The 21838-nt window shown below is 44.9% G+C and overlaps 1 protein-coding gene across 1 annotated transcript in view; it reads left to right on the top strand.

Annotated features, from left to right (window-relative positions):
* LOC142015137 (solute carrier family 9 member C1-like) overlaps window positions 1-21838 on the top strand; it is a 191552-nt gene that overhangs the window by 59200 nt on the left and 110514 nt on the right. Inside the window, exons 10-11 of the mRNA XM_074998556.1 lie at window positions 1451-1548; window positions 9234-9353. Of these exons, the coding sequence (XP_074854657.1) occupies window positions 1451-1548; window positions 9234-9353 (218 nt within the window). The remainder of the gene's footprint in view (window positions 1-1450; window positions 1549-9233; window positions 9354-21838) is intronic.

Here is a 21838-nt window from a genome sequence, read left to right as displayed (position 1 = left end):
GCAACAACTGGCCACTTGCCCAGAAAAGAGAAAAGATGGCTTTGTGGAAAATGCAAGCCACATTGAACCTGAATATGATAAAGGAGTCTCATAGTGAATGAAAGAGTCCTCTTGTACTATCACACCTCAGTGGAGTTCTTTGGAGGACCAGCCTCAATATACTAGCATCAAAACAATCTGGACAACTACATCCAATGTGCCTGCATGCTTGTGCTTCTTCAATTGGAAATTTTCAGTAGCGGTGTCTGCTGGTCCTCATCTGCACCCTGCAGATCCTTGTGCTTCTGTCTGAGGGCACATAGGGAAGGGAGGCCTGCTGCTGCTCCTCCAGTGACTTCGCAAGTGCCTGTAGCCCGAGATGGAACATTGTGATATTGATTGGTTAGCTCTGCTATCTAGCATTATTCTTACCCAGACTAGGTTAATTAGTTCAATTTTATTATTTTTTTTCTTGTATGTGCTTTCTCTTTTGGGGACCTCTTCCATTTACCTTCTTCATCTGCCTCAGAATAAGGTCTTCCCTTGTTTGGAGTTCCGGCCAATGGCCATCAGTCATGAAACACTCGCTTCTCTGATACTAGGCAGATTGTTGCTTATGTTATGCTCCAAACCACAGTATTTAAACTTTGCCAGACCTGCAACAGATCTTTTCCCTTCAGAAATTAACACTGCATCTGCTTGCATTGCCTCAGGGAGGCCATACTGTATATATGTGTAACATCTGCATTGGTTTCATGAGCAGATCTAGAAGGCAGAGAGAAAACAAGTAATTTCCTCTGCTTGATTCAGGGCCTCATACTTGTCCCCTGCCATATCATATATCACCCTTTCACTCCAAAAATGAGAAGGCACAAATCCTTTGATGTGGAGTTGACGAGGCCCCAAAGGCGCACACGTACTGAGTGGCAGTGGACCACTGCCCCAAACCATAGCAAGGGTCTACTAATACTGTGAGACCACACAACAGCTTGTACATTCATTACACCCAACACTAGACTGCATTCGAGGTGTCACCAATCCTAGTTTGGATTGGTCCACACACCCAGAAAATACAGCTTGACGAAGAGGGTGTCTATTTTGCAGAAGTTTCTCGATTCCCCCAGTTGCTGGCAGGAGCCACCCAGTGTCTGTGTGGGGACCCCATTTGTGCACTTCCATAAAATGAGATGCCTCATTGCTAAGCTGTGGAGCTCAGTCCCAGTGCCTTACTGCTCAAGGCAGGTGGTTCCCTAATAGTCCACAGGAAGAACTATTTTTATGGAATTGTACATCAGGTATAAAGGTTAATATGTAAAATTAATTTATTTTGGTACTTAATTATATTAATGCATTGTAAAATATTTTATTTCTAGAAAGAATAGAGAAAAAGTTAGCAAATCTTTTTCTGTCTTGTACTCTGTAGTGATTTTATGTTAATTTGTGTTATTGAGGGGTATTTGTATTTATCTAGGCAAGTTATCAGAAGCAGTACCACAATGGAATGCTTAACCAAGATGCTGCCCAAACATTAATAGGTGCAGCAGAAAGCTATGTTGATATTAAAGGGAAGTAAGTGTTCCATTTATTTTTTAATTTTTAAAATTGAAATTGGCTGGATATCATACAGTGTGGACTAGATGGTTAAATATAGGTTTAACAAAGGAAATATGTATCTATGACATTCGCTAATCCCTGAGCTTGTACTTCCGAATGAGCAGCCTGTAGATGCAATTATTTAATATGAAAGCAGTCATTTAAATGTATGGGCTGATATAGAATTTTATAGGCATATTCATTACTTTGAAAATGTAGTCGTACTATTCATGTTTTATGTATGAATAATATTAAAGGGGAAGTTTTGTTTTTAAAAAGTGGACAATTTACACAAAGTAGTTTAATAATTCTTAAAACAATTTTTGGTGGAAGTTAATCATGAAAGTTATCGGACATTACAGTCTTGCAACTGATGTACTCTAGTATTTATCATAACAAGTATAGCATGGACATCAGCATTGTAAAATGACCTAAGCCATCCATAGTCCATTTTTACAAGCAACACCTTTAAATATGAGACACAGATTTCATTTCCATGCCATTTTTGTCTGTCCATCATGGTTTTGTGTACTAGTGCCGGTCACCAAAATAAGTGAATTCCTCTAATTAGGTTAAATTGCCGTAGAAAAATTACTGGTCCAGATTAGTTTAGTCTCCTCCAGAAGTTCATTTGACAGCCATGTCCCTGCAATTGAAAGTACGTTGTCTCTGACCTTCATGCAGTTACCACTGTTTTTTTGTCCTTATCTGCGTTATCCAAGAGGAGTATAAATGTCCAGGCTGTTCTCAGAAGGACAGTTAGTCTCTTTCAAGACAGGGAAGAAGGTACCGTAGTTAGGGCACTAATTTGGGACTAGGGACAGATGGATTCAAATCCCATTCCTGCCACAAATTTCCTGTATAGGGTTGCCGGGTGTCAAGTTTTTAGCTAGGAATTCCTGTGGAAAAAGAAAACTGGCATCTGACTGTAAAGCAGATGTCCAGTTACCTGAAGTAAATGGCTTATGCCACAAGGGGGCAGGAAAAGCAGGAACCTGGAGGAGTGACTGCTTAGCAGCTGCTGCTCTTCTCACTCTCTAGCCTGACAGAGTATCCTGGCTGGCTTCCAGATTGGACTCCAAATTAGGTTCTGGCACCGTTGGAGTGGGGGGTGTAACTTCTCTCCCTTTTGCCCTATTGTGTCCCAGTTTCCCCATCTCGTCGCTCTGAAGCACCCCATACCTGTGTGCCCTAGAGCAAAGGGCCAGGGAAATAGGGGAGCAGTGGAGGCTGCAAAAGAAGCAGGTCAGGTACAAGCTGAAGCTTCAAGATCTGAAAGACACGATTAAGCATGACCCACATACAAGCAGTCTTAAAAGAAGAAAAGTTTCCATCAGTGTTTCTAGAAAAAATCGAGGAACACTGGTGCTAGCTGAAAACAGTATAATCAGTGTCTGTGGGAAAACCATAGGCTACCCAACCAAAACATCAGGACTGGTTAAATGAGAAAGATGCTGAAATTGAACAACTCATAATGAGAAGAGAGTGGTATTATGAGCTTGGCAGAATGACATAAATTATAATACAAAGAGAAGAGCCTATGCCAATGCCAGGCTGGAAATCCACTGTAAAACCAGAGAACTCAAGAACAAATGGTAGACTGAGAAAGTGCAAGAACTCCAACATCTCATAGATGTCCACAATATACATTATTTCTTCAGTGCCATTAAGGCTATCTGTCAATAGCCACCTTGTTATGGCATGAATCTCCTTCACTTTAAGGATGGAACCACATTTCTGGAGGACAATGAAACCATCAGTTTTTGCTGGAAAGAGCATTTTGAAGATCTTCTTAACCATAACACCATGGTTACAGATGAAGTCCTTAAGCGAATGCCCCAGCAGCCTCCTAGGGATGAGTTTGGAAACCCTCCTATTTGCATGAGGTATACAATGCCATTAAGCAGATGAAGAGCAAGAAGACAGTATGTCCCAATGGGATTTCTACTGAAATCTTTAAAGAAGGTGGACTAGAGCTAATTCGGCACCTTTACCTGTTCATCCGTAAATTCTGGATAAAGGAGTAGAAACACAGTAAAATGAAGGACACTGTGATTGTTTCCCTCTTCCAGAAAGGGGATAAAGCAGACTGTGGAAACTACCAAGGTAGCTATCTCCTTGTCAGGCAGAATTATGGAATGGATCTTTGCAACTCGCCTCCTGTCCTTGTCAGAAGAAATTTTACCAGAGTCACAAAATGGTTTCCAATCATGTTGCAGGACTTCAGAAATGATCTTCACAACATGGCAGTTGCAAGAAGAGTGTCAGTAGCAAAACTGACCACTGCATATGTCTTTCATTGATATATTTATTAGGACACCCTATCTTTGAAAGCACAATCCAGAGGGCACTGTGATTCACAGAATCAAAATCTTTAATTAGATCAATGTCCTAAGTTTGCTTCACAACAATATGAGAGTGACTGTTCAGAGTAATACTGGCTTCCAGAGCGACTCTTTCAAAGTACAAACCAGAGTCAAACAGGGCTGCATTATTGCCGCAACCATGATTGACGTTTTTATTGCTGGTATTGAAATAACATATAGAATGGATGTAAAGGTGTTCAGTCTTAACAGGCTGAAAGCCCAGTAAAGATTTGCACTGCATCTGCTGTGGAATTTCAGGTATGCTCATGGCAACACAGTTTTTGCCCACTCTGAGAGAGAGAGAGAGAGAGAGAGAGATCAAACTATCCTGAATGTATTTTGTGTTGTTTACAATGTCTTGGTCTCATGCTTAATATCAAGAAGACCAAATATTCCATCAGCCCTCTCCAAATGAGTTACCACACACTCCAGGTATTAAAATCAATTGAGAATCACTTGAGAATGTCTACCATTACCTCTCATGCCAAGGCAAATATTGATGCAGAAGTTCAATATTGTCTGAGCTGTGCCAGTGCAACCTTTGATCATTTACAGTACAGGCTTTTTGAAGCTCATAACATTCAAACAGATCCCAAGCTGCTGCTTTATCAAGCCATTATTCTTTCAGCATTGTTTTATGGGTCTGAAACATGAACAACCTACAGACATCAATTGAAAGACATCACCAATGCTGGCTCCATAAGATCTGGAATATCAAATGGAAAGACAGATGCACCTACATTAGTGTTCTGGAAGAGGCAATGACCACCAGTATTTAGACAATGATTATCCATCAGCAAAATTGCTTGATTTGGTCATATCTGAATGGCAGACCATCATCTCTCAAAGAAGATCCTGTTCTCTCAGCTGAGCGAAGGCTACTACAATGTCAGAGGACCATAGAAATGTTGCAAGAACTTGCTCAAGGATAAGTGCAATATTGATATCGACACTTTGGAGACACTTGCCGAGAATTGCTGGAAAATGTAGGAGTGTACTACCTGATGGTCCCCTGCATTTTGAACTTGCCCACTGACAAACAGAGGAGGACAAGAGGTGCAGGAGGAAGTACAGACTGGCTTTCAGTCATGGTAAACAGCCTCCTGTCATACCTGGAAACATCTGTCCTCACTGTAATAGAACTTGTGCTTCAAGGAAAGGCCTTATCAATCACCTGAAGATCCGTGACTAACATAGAAGATGATCATTCTCAGCAATGAGTGATCACCATCATTAACATCAGTGTTCCTTCCTTGCCTCATGTAGTTATTGTGTTGTAGCGGGGTGAAGGGGGAAGAACCCCTCCAGTAGCCATTTTGTGACTGGGCCTCACCCCTTTTAGTCTCCTGACAGGAAGTCAGGGGGTGGGGCTAGGACTATAAAGCCCAGCCTGAGGGCTCAATAGGAGACTAGCCTCCAGGGGAGCCAGAGGTCTGCTCTAAGCTCCCGGCCTGGAAAGCTGACACCCTGCAAGCAGCCGCTGACTGGCGTGGGCCTCCCGTACCCCATCTGACTCTGGAAACTCGGAGAGACCACCTGGACACCCAGGAGTGTGCTGAGGGGGAGACCGGGAGTAGTTCAAGGAATAGTGAGAACCATTCAAGGACTGTGGGTCAGTGTATTGCAGTCTGGATTCCCCACTGACCCCATCAGCAGACAGCTCTGCTGCAACCAGGGCCCTGGGCCAGAACACAGGGGAATGGGCGGGCCTGTGTCCTCCCTGCCACCCACTTGCCGGGTGGCCGTCTCCCCCATCTGTGCCATCATAGGCAAAGTGTCAGTGCCCTTCTTGAACTCTGTGAACTGTTTGCTGCCCCGCCCTTAGCTGGGGCCGGGGCCTTCTGAGGCTGTTTGTGTTGTTGCCCCGCCCTGAGCTGAGGCCTGGACCTTCTGGGACTGTGTTTGCAGCTCTGCCCTGCACCAGAGCTTGGGTGCTTCTGGAACTTTGTTTGCTGCCCCACCCTGCACCAGGGCTTGGGCTCTTGTGGAATTGTGTTATTGTCCCACCCTGAGCTAGGGCCTGGGCCTCTTGAGACTGCTTGTTTGCTGCTCCTCTTTGTGCTAGGGCCTGGGTTCTCTTCTGCAAGACTTGAGTTAATTTCCCCAATTGAGAGTGTGTGTTTGCTGCCCCACCTTGAACCAGGGCTTAGGACTTTCTGAGACTGGATATTTTGCTGTCCTGCCCTGAGCTAGGGCCTGGGCTCATTGGGAGTGTGTGTGTGCTGCCCTGGCCTAGGACTAGGCCCTGACCTGAGCTGATTTGCCCAGTGGCTGCCTGAAGTAAGGCTGGGCTTTTGAAATGCTGCCTCTCACCCCTGAGGTACAGTGGGAGTCAAAGAGCTATTGACTTGGGGGTTGTTGTGATACACATGGCAGTGGGACGGAGTGGCTGCCCAGTGACCCAGAGGGGGACGAACCCTTCTGGGAAGCCCAGATGGCTACAATGTGGATAAATGTCTTAGAAATTTTGAGGTCCTCAGTCCCTATAATATTGTAGGCCATGTGTGTACCCAAGATAAATAATGTAACTGGGAACTGATTCATTAAGATTGAGCTTGATTCATTAAGACTGAAGACTGAGATCAATACCTAAGCTTCACACTGGAAGCAGAAGTGGTGTCTGACAGGTCAAGGGCTTTGCCGCCTTTGGCACTGCTGCAGGTGGCAGATGTGGGGTTTGGCGGGAAAGTGTTTGCTTTATTATGACCCATGCAGGTTCTGGGATGGCTGGGGCAATAGTGTGTGATATTGAGCTTCCTGAGTTCATCAGTAGTCTCCCTAGGCTCTAGAGAGATTACAGAGGAACGTAAGAAGCTGCAGTAAATACCACCTCCTCATCCTGTCTAGAACCTTTATGGGGCATATGAAGAGAATTGCAAAAAGATGCTTTTCCCCAAGGTGGCTTGCATCTGGGAAGGGAAGGGGAGTTGTGGCTACAGCTGGCCTGGGACTCTTCCAGGCAGCTTAGGGGATGGACCCAGGTCTTCTGATGACCTGGGTCTCCTGTGGTAAAAGGGATGGGGGTGGTTGGAGCTTCTCTGGGTGGACAGTGGCTTTTGGCCCTGGCCAGAGGAGGCTGTGGGTGGAAGGGGTAAAGCCAGATGCTAGCTGCTTCCCACTGAAGGGCTCAAATTATAGCAGGGAGATGTTCAAAGCAGTCCAACCTCTGCAGGAGGTAACTGCTATGTTTTGCAGAAGCACTGGAAGCCTTTACATTTTTTCATATGTGGATTGGGTACAGTGAATTACAATAATTCAGTCTGGAGTGAATGCTGATGAATGATAATGCTGTTGCTTTAAGACTGATAGAAAAATAGTGCCAGTTAGGCAAGTTGAGGGTCTGGGGGCTCATCCTGGTCCCCTTTCCTACTCACCTTGGCTGTGTCTACACGTGCCCCAAACTTCGTTTCGAAGTTTACTAATGAAGCGCTGAAATGCATATTCAGCGCTTCATTAGCATGCGGGCGGCAGCCGTGCTTCGAAATTGACGCGTCTTGCCGCCGCGCGGCGCGTCCAGACGGGGCTCCTTTTCGAAAGGACGCCGCCTACGTCGATGTCCCCTTATTCCAATGAGCTCATGGGAATAAGGGGACTTCGAAGTAGGCGGCGTCCTTTCGAAAAGGAGCCCCGTCTGGACGCGCCGCGCGGCGGCAAGGAGCGTCAATTTCGAAGCGCGGCTGCCGCCCGCATGCTAATGAAGCGCTGAATATGCATTTCAGCGCTTCATTAGTAAACTTCGAAATGGCCATTTGCATGGCCATTTCGAAGTTTGGGGCACGTGTAGACATAGCCCTTGTCTGATATGGATCTTTACTGGCTCCTGGCGGAGCTGATTACTGTTTACTGTCAGTGTAAAAGTCAGACCAGAGAATTTAACCCAAGCCTGCTAGGCAAGTTTATTGAGAAGTAATTATATGACCAGTAAAAGTTATATCAGGCACACAGCTTTTGTTTGACGCAGCATTACATCAGAAACTATATGTTCCCTAAATGAGCCTCTCTTTCACAAATGTACACTAACAGTGCCCATGGGGCCCCACACAGGACTTTTCTAGTAGGCAGGAAAGGTTTTTAGCAAACTATAGACAACTCCTTTTCAACTCATCTGGTACCCTCGCGCCTGGGTCTGGTCTGTTTCAAGAGAGTGAGACCTAGGTTGCATCAGCAACTCTCTGGTTCACAGCCCCATCAATCATACAATGGCGCATTTTCAGGGGCCTGATATAATCTTTACTATGACGACAACCACCACCACCATCCTGTAATTGATTTTACTGCTATACTTATACTTTATCTATTTTTTCAAAGGCGTCGCATGTCTTAAAGTCCTGCCCTGTGGGCGTGTAATGCTATTTCTGACCTAATTAGTATTTTTGGAAGGGGCTAAGAAGGGAAGTACCCATGATTACCCCACTCGCATTTAAACATCGCCCCTGCACTTTTGGCTTTTGCACGACCTCCTTTGCTAGGTTGTGGTGACCTAGTCAGTGGAGTGCTCCATTCACATGGGCCTATATTTACTGACCAATAACTCCAATATTGATTGTACATGCAAACCAGTTCACAGTCATGGTCATAGTGACATATCAAGCCACCTTTAATACACTACTGCTCAGAGAGACACTGGTCCCAGAATCCTCTTCTGTTCAGCCGTGTCAGATCAGTCACACCCATACACTGAAATCATCTTCCTACATCACCATCCCAACAGTGCCTAGAGGCCACTTACTACTACATGCTGCACAAACACACATTCAACAAAATAAGTTGGGGCATGTAATTTGCTTAGCCATTCTTGACAATTTTATTTTAAATGACTTTCCCAACATAAGGCAGAAAGTTTGCGAAAGACCTGGAAACTGAATTTCATGACTCCCTGTCCAGATGATCTAGCCATATGGCCATCCTTCCACACAAACATAGAAAGAAGGTCTGTAGATATCATACTAAGGTATTTATTTAAAAAGGAGTGCTTTATATTTTGCCTTTGACTGTACATGTTTCCATTTACTTCTCTGGGAAGTACATGCCAAGATAAGTGCAGAATTTGATCTGTATATAATTTCATGGATTTTACAAGTATAACTGACAGTACTTGGGTCTTAATACTATATTTATGGAAATTCTATTCAGTACATCTTCTGAACCAGATCATCAACTGAAGTGAAATGGTGTAGCTTCGCTAACTTCAATGGAGCTACATCAGTTTCCATCATGTGAGAATCCAGTCAATGTTTGTATTATAGCTTTATTTTCTAATAGTGTATATTTTTGTGATAAGTTTTTTTTTCTTAGATTTATGAACATTCATGAGGTAAAGACATATTGGGAAAGCAAAGGACTACTTGTTTTCTTGAAGAAATTGTTGTCTGATTGGGTTTACAATGTGAAAGATGAAAAATCTAAGTTCTCAAGGTAAGTACAGTACAATATAACCTAAATAAAGATTTTGATGTAACACATCAACTTAACCCATAATTAAGATTAGTGGGGGAGGGATAGCTCAGTGGTTTGAGCATTGGCCTGCTAAACCCAGGGTTGTGAGCTCAATCCTTGAGGAGGCTATTTAGGGGTTGGGGCAAATGGATGCCAGGGATGGTGCTTGGTCCTTCCAAGAGGACAGGGGATTGGACTAGATGACCTCCCAAGGTCCCTTCCAGTTCTAGGAGATGTGTATGTTTGTGTATCAGTGAGGTGAAGGATCATGGCATCCATTTTGGAGCACTTGGAACAGGGAAAAGTGATCAAGAGTAGTCAACATGGATTCACCAAGGGAAAGTCATGCCTGACCAATCTGATTAACTTCTGTAATGAAGTAACAGGCTGTGTGGACATGGGGAAGTCAGTGGATGTGATATACCTTGACTTCAGCAAAGCTTTTGATACAGCCTCCCACAACATTTTTGCCCATAAGTTAAGGAAGTATGAGTTGGATACATGGACTATAAGATGGATAGAAAGATGGCTTGACTGTCAGGTCCAACAGGTAGTGGTCATTGGCTCAATATCTGGATGGTGGTCGGTTTCAAGCGGAGTGCCCCAAGGCTCGGTTTTGGGGCCGATGTTGTTCAACATCTTTATTAATTACCTAGAGGAGGGACTAGATTGCACCCTCAGCAACACTAAGCTGGGGGAGAGGCAGATACATTGGAGGGTAGAGATAGGATCCAGAGTGACCTGGGTAAATTGGAGGATTGGGCCAAAAGAAATCAGATGTGGCTCGACAAGGAGAAGTGTAGAGTCGTGCACTTGGGACAGAAGAATCCCAAGCATTGTTATAGGCTGGTGTTAAGGAAAGATTTAACTCTCTCTCACCCTCGCAGGTGTGGTGTTGGGTTCGACTATAGGATCCCACAGAATTTCAAGTTCAGAGTCCAATCCACAGGTATCCTTTATTGAGGTACAGAATTACAGTTCGAGCTGGGTGCTTCCAGAGAGGGACCCTGCCTCCCAGAAATCTCTGGCAATTATACACTTTACAGTTTGTAACACCACCCATACCCCTGTCCAAAGTCCAATCCCCTAATTTGAGTAGGGGTTTTTACTCTTCCCCACTGGATGGTTCCGTTGCTAAGAGGACAGTCTGTTGCTGGGTGTTTGATCTTCTTTAGGAGGCAGTTATCTTAGCTCCTTACGTTCTCCTTTTATCTCCATTTTGCAAACTTCCAATTAGCATGATATCGGGCAGTTTTCGCCGGTTCTGCCGCTGTTGTTTTCAGCATTCCTCTCAGGTCAGCTTGACGTGGGCCTAAGGCTTCAACTACTTTAGCTACTAGTGCTAAGCTAAGAAAACAGACTCTTTAAACATGCATATAAAATGACATATAAATGATTTTCCCTCAACAGTCCCCCCTTTGATTTTGTAGGTATCCCTGCCTACCTATACTACAATTTGCTTTGTATAAGCATTTTACGATAATCTTGCATAGAGCGCGTTAACGTATTTTGCAACCAGTTACCTTCAGGGGCGGTGTAGGCAGCTTGTGCCCCGGCTTGGGCATGAGCCTCTGCCTTTGCCCCCCCTCATAGATTTCATAGCTACTATTATTTACATACACACAACATCGGTAGCCAACTAGAGCACAGGCTCCCCCTTGGGAAGCTAGGAGGTAATTTAAAGCCAACCGGTTTTGGAGGACCATTTGCCTAACTTTGCCCAATTCCTTATCGATGGCATGGAGGGCTTTGGTTGTAGCATTGGCTACTTTCTCAAAAACTTCCTCCGGCTTCCGGCTTTTCTTCATTGCAAAGGCCATACCCAAACCTGGGGTCGTGACTCCCCAATACCATTGCACGTTCGTTATCTCTCGGTAGTTTCGGACTCTGCTACCGGGAAGATGGTCTACTATCCGAATGGCTGGGAAGGCTTCCCCAATATAGCAGGTTCCACTTCAACTTATGAGCAGGGTTTTATACGCCCTTTGGCCACATATGAAATAATGGCCAACCTTAGCTGTTAAGGCTTTACTGCATTGGGGTTTCATCATTTACTGCAAATAGTACCTGAAGATGTTAAGGTTGGCAAGGCCTTTATCTTACACCAAACCTCATTCTGGACAACGCTTATCACACACCTGCTTTTCCCCACTCGGCCTTCTGTGCCATTGCATGTCCAATAATATTCTCCAACTGAGGTTATGGCTAAACGAACATCTCCTAGGCCATTAAACCCTTTATCATACTATGTGTTATTTTGGTCCAATTCACCAAACCATGTGCCACTCATCTGATTGTTATTTAGTGGGACTGGAATTGTTGGGACACCTCCTTTTGAATATACAGGGCTATGAGCACATATTCAACATCTATGGTGTTAAATTCTAGGGAAGCTTGGTTCATTAAAAGCATAAACGTATTTGAGCCATATAGGCTATAGCTACTAGGTATTAAAAACAAAACTAAACGTAAGTTCAGCAGGATTTGTTTGGCCAGCCCCATTGGACTGTTCTTCAGGGCTTCGTCGCTTTTTTCATCTATCGCTGGCAGGTTTCCTGGGCTGCAGTTGGTACCTTAGTCTTGGTTCCTCAGGTTCGTCTGCTTCTGGGCCTGGATTGCCGGTACCAGGTTTGCGGTGCTCCTCTTCAAGACCCGCCTCTGTAGGAGCTGGAACCGGTTTACAGTGGGAGGTGTGGATCCAGGTTAGCAGTCCCTCACACTTTACAGCGTTATGGGTGGTCAAAAGGACTTGGTAGGGGCCCTTCCACCTTGGTTCCAGGGCAGTCTTTCGCTGGTGGACCTTTACACAGACCCAATCTCCTGGTTGCAGCTTTTGGCATGGTTCAATCGGGACCTCCAGGAAAGCGCCCTTGACCTGTGAATGATAGGACTGCACACACCTCATAAATTCCTGACAGTACTTAACTATGCTTGCTTTGATAAGCGTGGTATTGGCCTGGTCAATCTTTGGGCTGCTCAGCTGTTTCATAGGGCAGCCACACACAATCCCATAGGGACTAAGTCCAGTGAAGTGAGTACCTCTGTTACTGGAGATCACAAGGGGTATTTCCCAGGATGGGATAAAGTGATTTAGAAGATTTTTAGCCACTGTGATGGCATTAGCTGTCCTACATGGATAAGCTTTTACCCATCCTGAGAACAAACAAACAATAACCAGTACATATTCAAAAGATTTACATTTGGGTACTTGAATAGAGTTCATTTATAAATTTAGGAACGGTCCTAAAAGGCGGAGATCTGGTCGCCAGAACTGTCTTTACAGGTTTGCCCATGTTATGGGCTTGGCAGACAGGGCAAGCCAGACAGTAGTCCTGGGCCGTTTGGGAGCAAACCAATTTTGTTTGCACAGCAGTAATCATCCCCCCCTTTACCTACATGAGCCATGCTGTGGTGCACACAAGCAAGATAAGGGAGAAGGACCTTGGGCGCAACCAGGCAGCTGTCCGGGGAGCACCAAAGGTGGTCAGGATGCAAAAGGCATCCATCCAGTCTCCAGGTGGTCTTTTCCAAATTTAGGGCCTGATCTTGGAATAGTGCAGTATCAATAAGAGTCACAATAGGAGACTGGGAGTCTGTAAAAATAGGAAATAGTGAAGTGGCCCAAGAGGGGAAAGGGCTGCAGCCTTAGCTGCGGAGTTAGCCAAGGCATTTCCACATGTAACTTCATCATAAGCAGCCTGATGAGCAGCACACTCAGTAACTGCAACAGCACATGGTAACTGCAAGATGCCTATGTGTATTTTGTTAACTTACCAATATAGACAATTTAACAATGCTATTAATAAGACAAGCACAAACAAAATACAAAACCACGCTTTTTGTTTTAAAAGGAAATTCATGATGTTCTAGGTTGTTCTTCAGTAACTACCAGTATTTTTTTTCTGTGTTTCTGAAAGACAAAAGAACAATTTTCTGCCCCCCCTTTGGGAGTGGCAGATTACATTTTAAAATACTTCATTTACAGATATGCTTAGTTCCTTTTAAACTCTGCAAGCTCCTTTGAATTTTTTTTTCTCAGACTCTTCAGAGTTAGTGATTTACTCTTTCCCTGTAATCACACGCTTGCTCCCTTAAAAATGAAAACTTTAGTAGTTTAGATTTCACCCTTTGAAGATGTTATTACAGGGATCTGACTTCCCCTTTGACTTTTATTACTTCCCTTTATTAAAGGACACATATACATTGCTCCTTATTACAGGATCACTCATGTTAGTGCATATTTTTTTTAACAACACCCGTTTCACTACTCTAACTAATTTTACAGTGCTGTACACAGCTTACATTCCCTTTTTATACATTTGGGACAGTCAAATCCCAATAGAAACCCTTTATCTTCTTTTAGCAAGTTTTACTGAATTATGGAGATTTAACTTTGATTTTTTTTCTTTTAGAACTGGCCAAATTTGGGCTATTGAAGGGGCTCTGGGTCTTCATCAGTACCCCTTCCTTTAGTAAATCTTGGATTTATAATGCTGAGAGCTATTGGCAGATTGGTATTAAACCCTTCTTCTAACTTGTATATTTGGTTTACCAGACTGTGCAGATCCCTGTGGTCCTGCTGGGCATAACGCTTAGCAGGAGATTTCAAATACATCTTATCCATTATTTCTATATATTAATGTTACCTCTATAATTTACTTAACTTTACAACAGAAGGGAAAATTTTAACTCTGATCTTATTTAGGTTTTACACAACTTTTGTTCTCTGATATTGGAAGGTGTCGACATCGGAAGGCGTCCCCTCCTTATGGATACACCAACAAGACACACAAACAGATAGACAAAACTACCCCAGACCGGTCAAAAGCAAATAAGCTTCAAACACAAACGGATGAGAAATGCAGATTAATACAGATTCTAATTGCCAGACGCTTGGCAGTACAAAACCAAAACAGCTGTTGCTGCAAGGGCAAGTTATCAGATTTTAACACAAACACGTGTTAGCAAAACAATTAATTTAAACAAAACTCCATGACGGATACACACATACTGCAACATAAATGCTTGCATGACTACACTCTTTACCACAGAGAGTTAAACTAACAGCTTTCAGAGTTGGGCAGTTTCTTCAAGGTCTCATAATCTGGGCTTTTATCCAAGAAGCTGTTTCTCACAGCCCAGATGCAACTGCTCTGATATTCCTTACTCCCAGTAACTTGTGTTTGAGAAATGTTTGCTACTTTTTGGTTCTAATGCCCTCTGGAGAGAAATAATTTTTTTTCTTTTCACGAAATATTCCTCGAATTACCTGCACAACCTTCTCTGGATTATCTCAGAGCCTGGAAAGCTGTTGGCTGCAAGTAATCAGATCCTGAGGTCTCCAAGGTTTGTTAACCCTAGTTATCAACACCCTCTGTTGCCTCTGTTCCCCTCCCTCCCTAGCAGGCTTCAGTCCTAAGGGGACCTGACTTAAGGGAGCCTGGAAGACAACGGGAGGGAGGGAAGGAGGCGAAGAACAAAGAACAGCAGAAGGGGGAGCATAGGGTGGAGTGGATTCCACAAGCGCAGATGCAGTAGCTGAGCTCTGTAAGGCCTTTAAAGATACTTTCCTAGGCTTTTCTTTATGCCTAGCAAATGCCCAATTATCCGACACATACCAATAATTCATCTGTTTGTGGAACCTGTTTTCCAGTTGTTGGTGTAAAAAATTTAACTCCTGTAAATTGAAAGTCCCTTTGCCTGGCCACCTCTTCACTGGATTGCCACCTTCGGTTAAGAGAGGCCAGTCCTCCTGACGCAGCTGTACCAATTTCCTTTTCCCTAACCCCTTGGTACCATCAATTTTCCTCCGGTTTTCCAGCACTTTGGCCAAGGGCATCCCCTTTTCTATGCCCGAAATATTACCCATCCTATATTTCCCTTAGGTTGCGCCTTATGCTGATCAGGCTGCGCACCTTCCCCTAGTGCACTTTAACAAATACCAGAATTTAGAATTTAGAATGTGGGAATTTAAGACTCACCCTTCGGTGCCTCCCACTGCCAAAGATCCCAGGTGAACTCACCCGTTGGCGCCAAGTGGACGTTTGGAGACGAGAGGCTCCGACGATGGTCGCCTAAGCTGCGTCTACACGTGCACGCTACTTCGAAGTAGCGGCACCAACTTCGACGTTAGGCAGCGAGACGTCGAAGTCGCTAACCTCATGAGGAGATAGGAATAGCGCCCTACTTCGACGTTCAACGTCGAAGTAGGGACCGTGTAGACGATCCGCGTCCCGCAACGTCGAAATTGCTGGGTCCTCCATGGCGGCCATCAGCTGGGGGGTTGAGAGATGCTCTCTCTCCAGCCCCTGCGGGGCTCTATGGTCACCGTGGGCAGCAGCCCTTAGCCCAGGGCTTCTGGCTGCTTCTGCGGCAGCTGGGGATCTATGCTGCAGGCACAGGGTCTGCAACCAGTTGTCAGCTCTGTGTATCTTGTGTTGTTTAGTGCAACTGTGTCTGGGAGGGGCCCTTTAAGGGAGCGGCTTGCTGTTGAGTCCGCCCTGTGACCCTGTCTGCAGCTGTGCCTGGCATCCCTATTTCGATGTGTGCTACTTTGATGTGTAGACGTTCCCTCGCTGCGCCTATTTCAATATTGGGCTGAGCAACGTCGAAGTTGAACATCGACGTTGCTGGCCCTGGAGGACGTGTAGACGTTATTCATCGAAATAAGCTATTTCGATGTTGGCTGCACGTGTAGACGTAGCCCTAGAGTCCCATCTGGGTTGCCAAACTGTTAAGGAAAGATTTAACTCTGTCTCACGCTCGCAGGTGTGGCATTGGGTTCGACTCTAGGATCCCACAGAATTTCAAGTTCAGAGTCCAATCCACAGGTATCCTTTATTGAGGTACAGCTCGAGCTGGGTGCCTCCAGAGAGGGACCCCGCCGCCCAGAAATCGCTGGCAATTATACCCTTTACAGTTTGTAACACCGCCCATACCCCTGTCCAAAGTTCAATCCCCTAATTTGAGTAGGGGTTTTTACTCTTCCCCATTGGATGGTTCCGTTGCTAAGAGGACAGTCTGTTGCTGGGTGTTTGATCTTCTTTAGGAGGCAGTTATCTTAGCTCCTTACATTCTCCTTTTATCTCCATTTTGCAAACTTCCAATTAGCACGGTATCTGGCAATTTTCACCGGTTCTGCCGCTGTTGTTTTCAGCATTCCTCTCAGGTCAGCTTGACGTGGGCCTAAGGCTTCAACTACTTTAGCTATTAGTAGTAGTAGCATCCTTCAGGCTACGTAGACTATTGATCGCACCCTTCGTAGTTCCGTTTGGCATCCTCATTTGCAGCATCGGCTGTGACTGTGAAGACCCACACGAGAGTGACGGTCCTTGCTGCATCTGTTGCATATGTAATAGGTGTCTGGCAGGTCCTTTCTGTGGGCTCACTTCTCCTTTGCTAGCTGTCTGATCCTCAACTCACCCTTCTGAAGGCCCTTGTATAGTTCCTGCCTCCATCTGCTGCGATCGTCTGCCAGCTCCTCCCAGTTGTCTGGCTTGATGTCTGCTTCCCTGAGGTCTCTCTTGCAAACATCTTTGTAGCACAACTGGGGGCATCCAGGAGGTCTTTTGCCAGAGGCTAGCTCGCCATACAGAATGTCTTTTGGGATCCTTCCATCAGTCATCCTGTGGACATGACCAAGCCAGCGGAGCCACCGCTGCCTGAGGAAGGTGTGCATGGTTGGGACTCCAGCTTGCTCAAGGACAGTAGTGTTGGACACTCTGTCCTTCCACGATATTCCAAGGATGCGCCTGAGGCAGCACAAGTGGAAGATGTTCAGCCTCTTTTCCTGGTGGGTGTACAGGGTCCAAGTCTTGCTGCTGTAAAGGAGGGTGCTGAGGATGCAGGCTCTGTAGACTAGCATTTTGGTGTGAGTGTACAGCTTGTTGTTTTTCCACACTCTCTCACTGAGTCTGGACAGAGTTGTGGCTGCTTTACCGATCCTCCTATTTAGCTCAGTCTCCAAGGACAGGGTGTCAGTGATGGTGGACCCGAGGTAAACGAACTCATGGACTACCTCTAACATATAGTTGTCAGTGCTGGTTGATGGAGAATCAGCAACGTCCTGAGCAAGCTACTAGTGCTAAGCTAAGAAAACAAACTCTTTAAACATGCATATAAAATGACATATAAATGATTTTCCCTTAACACTGGGGACTGACTGGCTAAGCAGAAGTACAGCAGAAAGGGACCTAGGGGTTATAGTGGATGAAAGGCTGGATATGAATAAACGGTGTGCCCTTGTAGCCAAGAAGGCTAATGGTATATTAAGGTGCATTAGGAGGAGCATTGTGAGCAAATCTAGAGAAGTGGTTGTTACCCTCTCTTCAGCACTGGTGAAGCCATATCTGAAATATTGTGTCCAGTTTTGGTCCACCCCCCCCCAGTATAAAAAGGATGTGGATGTGCTGGAGCAGGTTCAGCAAAGGGCAACAAAAATGATTAAGAGGCTGGAGCACATGACCTGGTGAGGAGAGGCTGAAGAATTTGGGCTTATTTAGTTTGCAGAAGAGAGGACTAAGGGGCAATTTAATAGCAGCCTTCAACTTCCTGAAGGGGTGCTCTAAAGAGGATGGAAAGAAATTGTTCTCAGTGGTGACAGCAGAACAAAGAGCAATGGTCTGAAGTTACAGAATGAGAGGAATAGGTTGGATATTAGGAAAAACTACTTCACCGGGAGGGTGGTGAAGCACTGGAATGTGTTGCCTAGAGAGGTGGTGGATTCTACATCCCTAGAGATTAAGTCCCGCGTGACAAGGCATGGCTGGGATGACTTAATTGGGGCTGATCCTGCTTGAAGCAGGAGTCTGGACTAGATGACCTCCTGAGGTTTCTTCTAGCCCTATGACTCTATGGCGATGAAGATGCAGAACAGTGATGGGGCAATGATACAGCCTTGTTTGACTCCCACTTTGACCTCAAAGAGGAGGCTTTGACATCCATTGTTGCTCAACACTGTGGCAGACATGTCATGAAGCATCCTCAAGATGCTAATTAATTTTTTGGAGCAGTCGATCTTAGGATGGCCCTGTAGCCAACCAGGCTCGGGTTCCCCAGAGATGAGGCTGCACCCAGAAGGCGAGTGCTATATTTGGTTTATTGAAAGCGCGTGACACCCGCGGCGGGAGCCCTGGAGATGCCGCAGTCACCCGTGGGGGAAAACCCGACGCGCCAGAGCTTCGCTCAGGGAGAGGCTCTGTAACAGGCCTCCTAACACTAGCTGATAAAGCTGAGCTCATTAACATAAGATTGCCTAAAATTGCCTATGCATTTCTTATCACTATCTCTTGTGGCCTACTGCCAGCGTAGCCTTGAAATCTTGGCAAGCGCGGCTTGTTCTGCAGCTGTTCCCATGGCAGTTAGTTTTGCAGCTTTCACCTTGCACAGACTGGTCTGTTTAGATTCTCCTGAGGATTCACAGAGGGGTCGATCTGCTCTCATGAGACTGTTAGAAACTCTTCTCACACCCTACAGGCCCACAGGGTGCAACTATTGACTGAGTCTGATTCTTTGGTCAGGTTGATGAAACTCATGTATAAGCCTTGGTTTTGTTCAAATTTTTCTTGCAGTTGCTGTAGGGGGGAGGCGGGGGGGGGCAGTGAGCGTAGGGTGAAGATCCACAGAATGGTCAGAAACCACACTGGGATTATGGGAGAACGTCTTCTGAGAGTGTCAGGAGCTGGTTTGCAAGGAGTTGAGCTACGATTTTCCCTGCCATTGCCAGGAGGGAGATGCCAGGATAGCTTCCACAGTATGACTTATCACCCTTCTTGAAGAGACTGACGATCAGTATGTCTCTGAACTCTTGCGGCATCTGCTTCCTGTCCCAGATCTTGAGAATCAGGAGGTGGAGTTGTTTGTGGAGCTTTGGCCTGCCCTCTTTGAAGACTTTGGTGGAGATTGCATCTAGTGTAGTTGTCTTATTGCACTTCATCGCTTTGATGACAGCTTGGACTTCATTCAGGGTAGGAAGTGTTGCAAGATCATCCCTACGTGATTGCTGAGGGATTTGGTTAAGGGATTCCAGGACACGATGGAGGGGTGGTTCAAGAGCTCTTTATAGCACTCCTTCCAGCGAGAAGCAATGGCCTCATTGTCTTTCAAGAGTTGGGTACTATCTTTTGATCTCAGGGGATTCAATCCCTGGTTTCTCGGTCCGTAAACAGCTTTGGTAGCATTGAAGAAACCTCTTGTTTCATTGATGTATGCAAGATGCTGGAGTTCTCACTGCCTTTTCAGTCCAGTGCTGATTTTTCAGAGTCCTTGTTTTATGTTGGACTTCTGCCTTGACCTTGGCACGCGCTTCTTTCTTCATTGTGCAGTTGATGTCGCTTTGCCACACCCTAAAGGCTTTCCTTTTTGCCTCAATCAGACGTTCAATTTCCACATCTTTCTCATCAAACCAGTCCTAATGCTTCCTGTACTGGTAGCCAGTGGCTTCTTCACAAGCTCCAATGATGGCATTTTTCAGTTGATACCAGTGTTCTTGCACATCTTCAGGGTGTACTGTTGGCAGCTTCCTTTGGAGCGCTGTCTGGAAGTCATGTCATCTGATGGAGTCCTTCAAGCCTGTACATCAATTTTTTGTTGGATCTGTTCCCTCTGGCTTCTCCGTTTGGGGACAATCCGAATTGTCATTGTGGATTGAATAAAGTGGTGATTGTTCCAACAATCATCAGCACTCGTCATGGCACATGTGAGAAGGACTTCATGCCAATCCCGAGCATGATGTCATAGTCTATGAGGTGTCAGTGCTTTGACCAAAGATGTTGCTATGAGGTCTTAAATTTGTTTTTCTAGCCGGAAGAGGGTGTTCATGATGACAAGCTTGTGTTCTGCACATTTTGTAAGGAGGAGCACTCCATTGGAGTTGTTGTTGCCAACTCCTTCATTTCTAAAGGTAGTCTGCCAGAGAGACATGTCTCTTCAGAACTTGGCATTAAAATTACCCAAGAGAATAATTTTGACTTCTTTGGGAATATCTTTCAGGACTATGTGCATGTGGGCGTAGAATTATCCTTCACATCACCTTCAGCGTCTAGAGTTGATGCATAGAGTTTTCAAGTGTCTTAAGAGTCCCTAGAAAGAGGTTATATGTGTGTATGGGAGCATGGATGGGATCCATTACCCTGCCCTAACGCCCAATATGCTGCTTGACTTATACTGAGCATGCTCAGTAACACTGCTGAAGCCATTGTCCTCAGTCTGTCCCCACATGCTCTGACTCCCTCCACCACGATGGCATGCACAGGTCACCCCCTCCCTACACCAAAATGAAATTGCATCCCTGCCTTTTGAACCAGAACCTATCTTTTTTTCAAAGAAAAATTCCAATTTTGATTTAAAGATTTTCAGTGATCGAGTCCCCCATGACACTTCGTAAATTGTCCCAACATTTAGCTAGCCTCACTATTAAAAATTTATGACTTATTTCCCATCTGAATTTGTTTAGCTTCAGCTCCCTGATATTAGGTCTTGTATCTTTGTAGACCAGATTGGAAAGTTCCTTATAAATATTTTGTTCCCCAAATATGTATTTATAGACTTTGATCAATCATGAGTTCTGAAGGATGCCATCACTGTGGTTATTAAATGTCAAAGAATTCATTTTTGGCAACTGTTGCCATCTTGATTACACAAGAAATTGTATTTCATTCTTTGAATGATTACACATGTGCAATGCATTCTTGGTGTGAGGGTGTGCCTCGTACAACTGTCAGTTTTTTCCCCCTTGGTAATACCCATGTGGTATGTGAATCTGGGATACAAGGTGAGGCTGCACCAACCCCTTAATTTCCTGTTTGCACCCAAAATGGTTGCTGGAACCTATCTTGCCTTGACAAGTTCTCTTATTGTATCTGTAATTTTAATTTTAGTCAGGTAGCAGGATAAGTTTTAGTCCAGTTGAAAGATGTTTTTCATGCCTGCCTTGTGGTTCCATTTTTCAGTACCAAGAAATGGCTTAGTCACCAGGCTTTAAGCCCCATTTTTCATGTTTCAAACTGATACCTACAACTGACCCACACTTTATTTAAAGTATCTGGAATGCAAAGTGTACAGTGCTCACTTTGCATTTATTTTTTATGACAAATATTTGCAGTGTAAAAAACATTAAGGCTCAGTTGGAGATTTGTAAGGATTTTAACCAAGGATCAAGAAACATAAGCTGGGCTAAAGTTTTTGTTGAAGGAGACTGCTCTGAGACTAACTTCAGAGACTTTCTATTTAGAGAAAGTGCCAAATAATTACGTAAAAATGGCCGTATTTAGTCAGACCAAAGGTCCTTCAAGCTCAGTATCCTGTTTTATGACAGTGGCAAGTGCCACTGGCCTAGTCCTGGCAACGTTCACTTTCTCTGGTACAGAGGAGAAAACATATAGGTTCCCAGGATGTGCGGAAGAGAGGAAATTTCCTGGCTTCTAAGGCTACATCTACACTAGGGTGATCTATCAACAGAAGTTACT

This window comes from Carettochelys insculpta, chromosome 6, assembly GCF_033958435.1.
Source record: "Carettochelys insculpta isolate YL-2023 chromosome 6, ASM3395843v1, whole genome shotgun sequence".
In the NCBI taxonomy this organism is placed as follows: domain Eukaryota; kingdom Metazoa; phylum Chordata; order Testudines; family Carettochelyidae; genus Carettochelys; species Carettochelys insculpta.
This window is presented reverse-complemented; position numbering and strand designations above follow the sequence as displayed.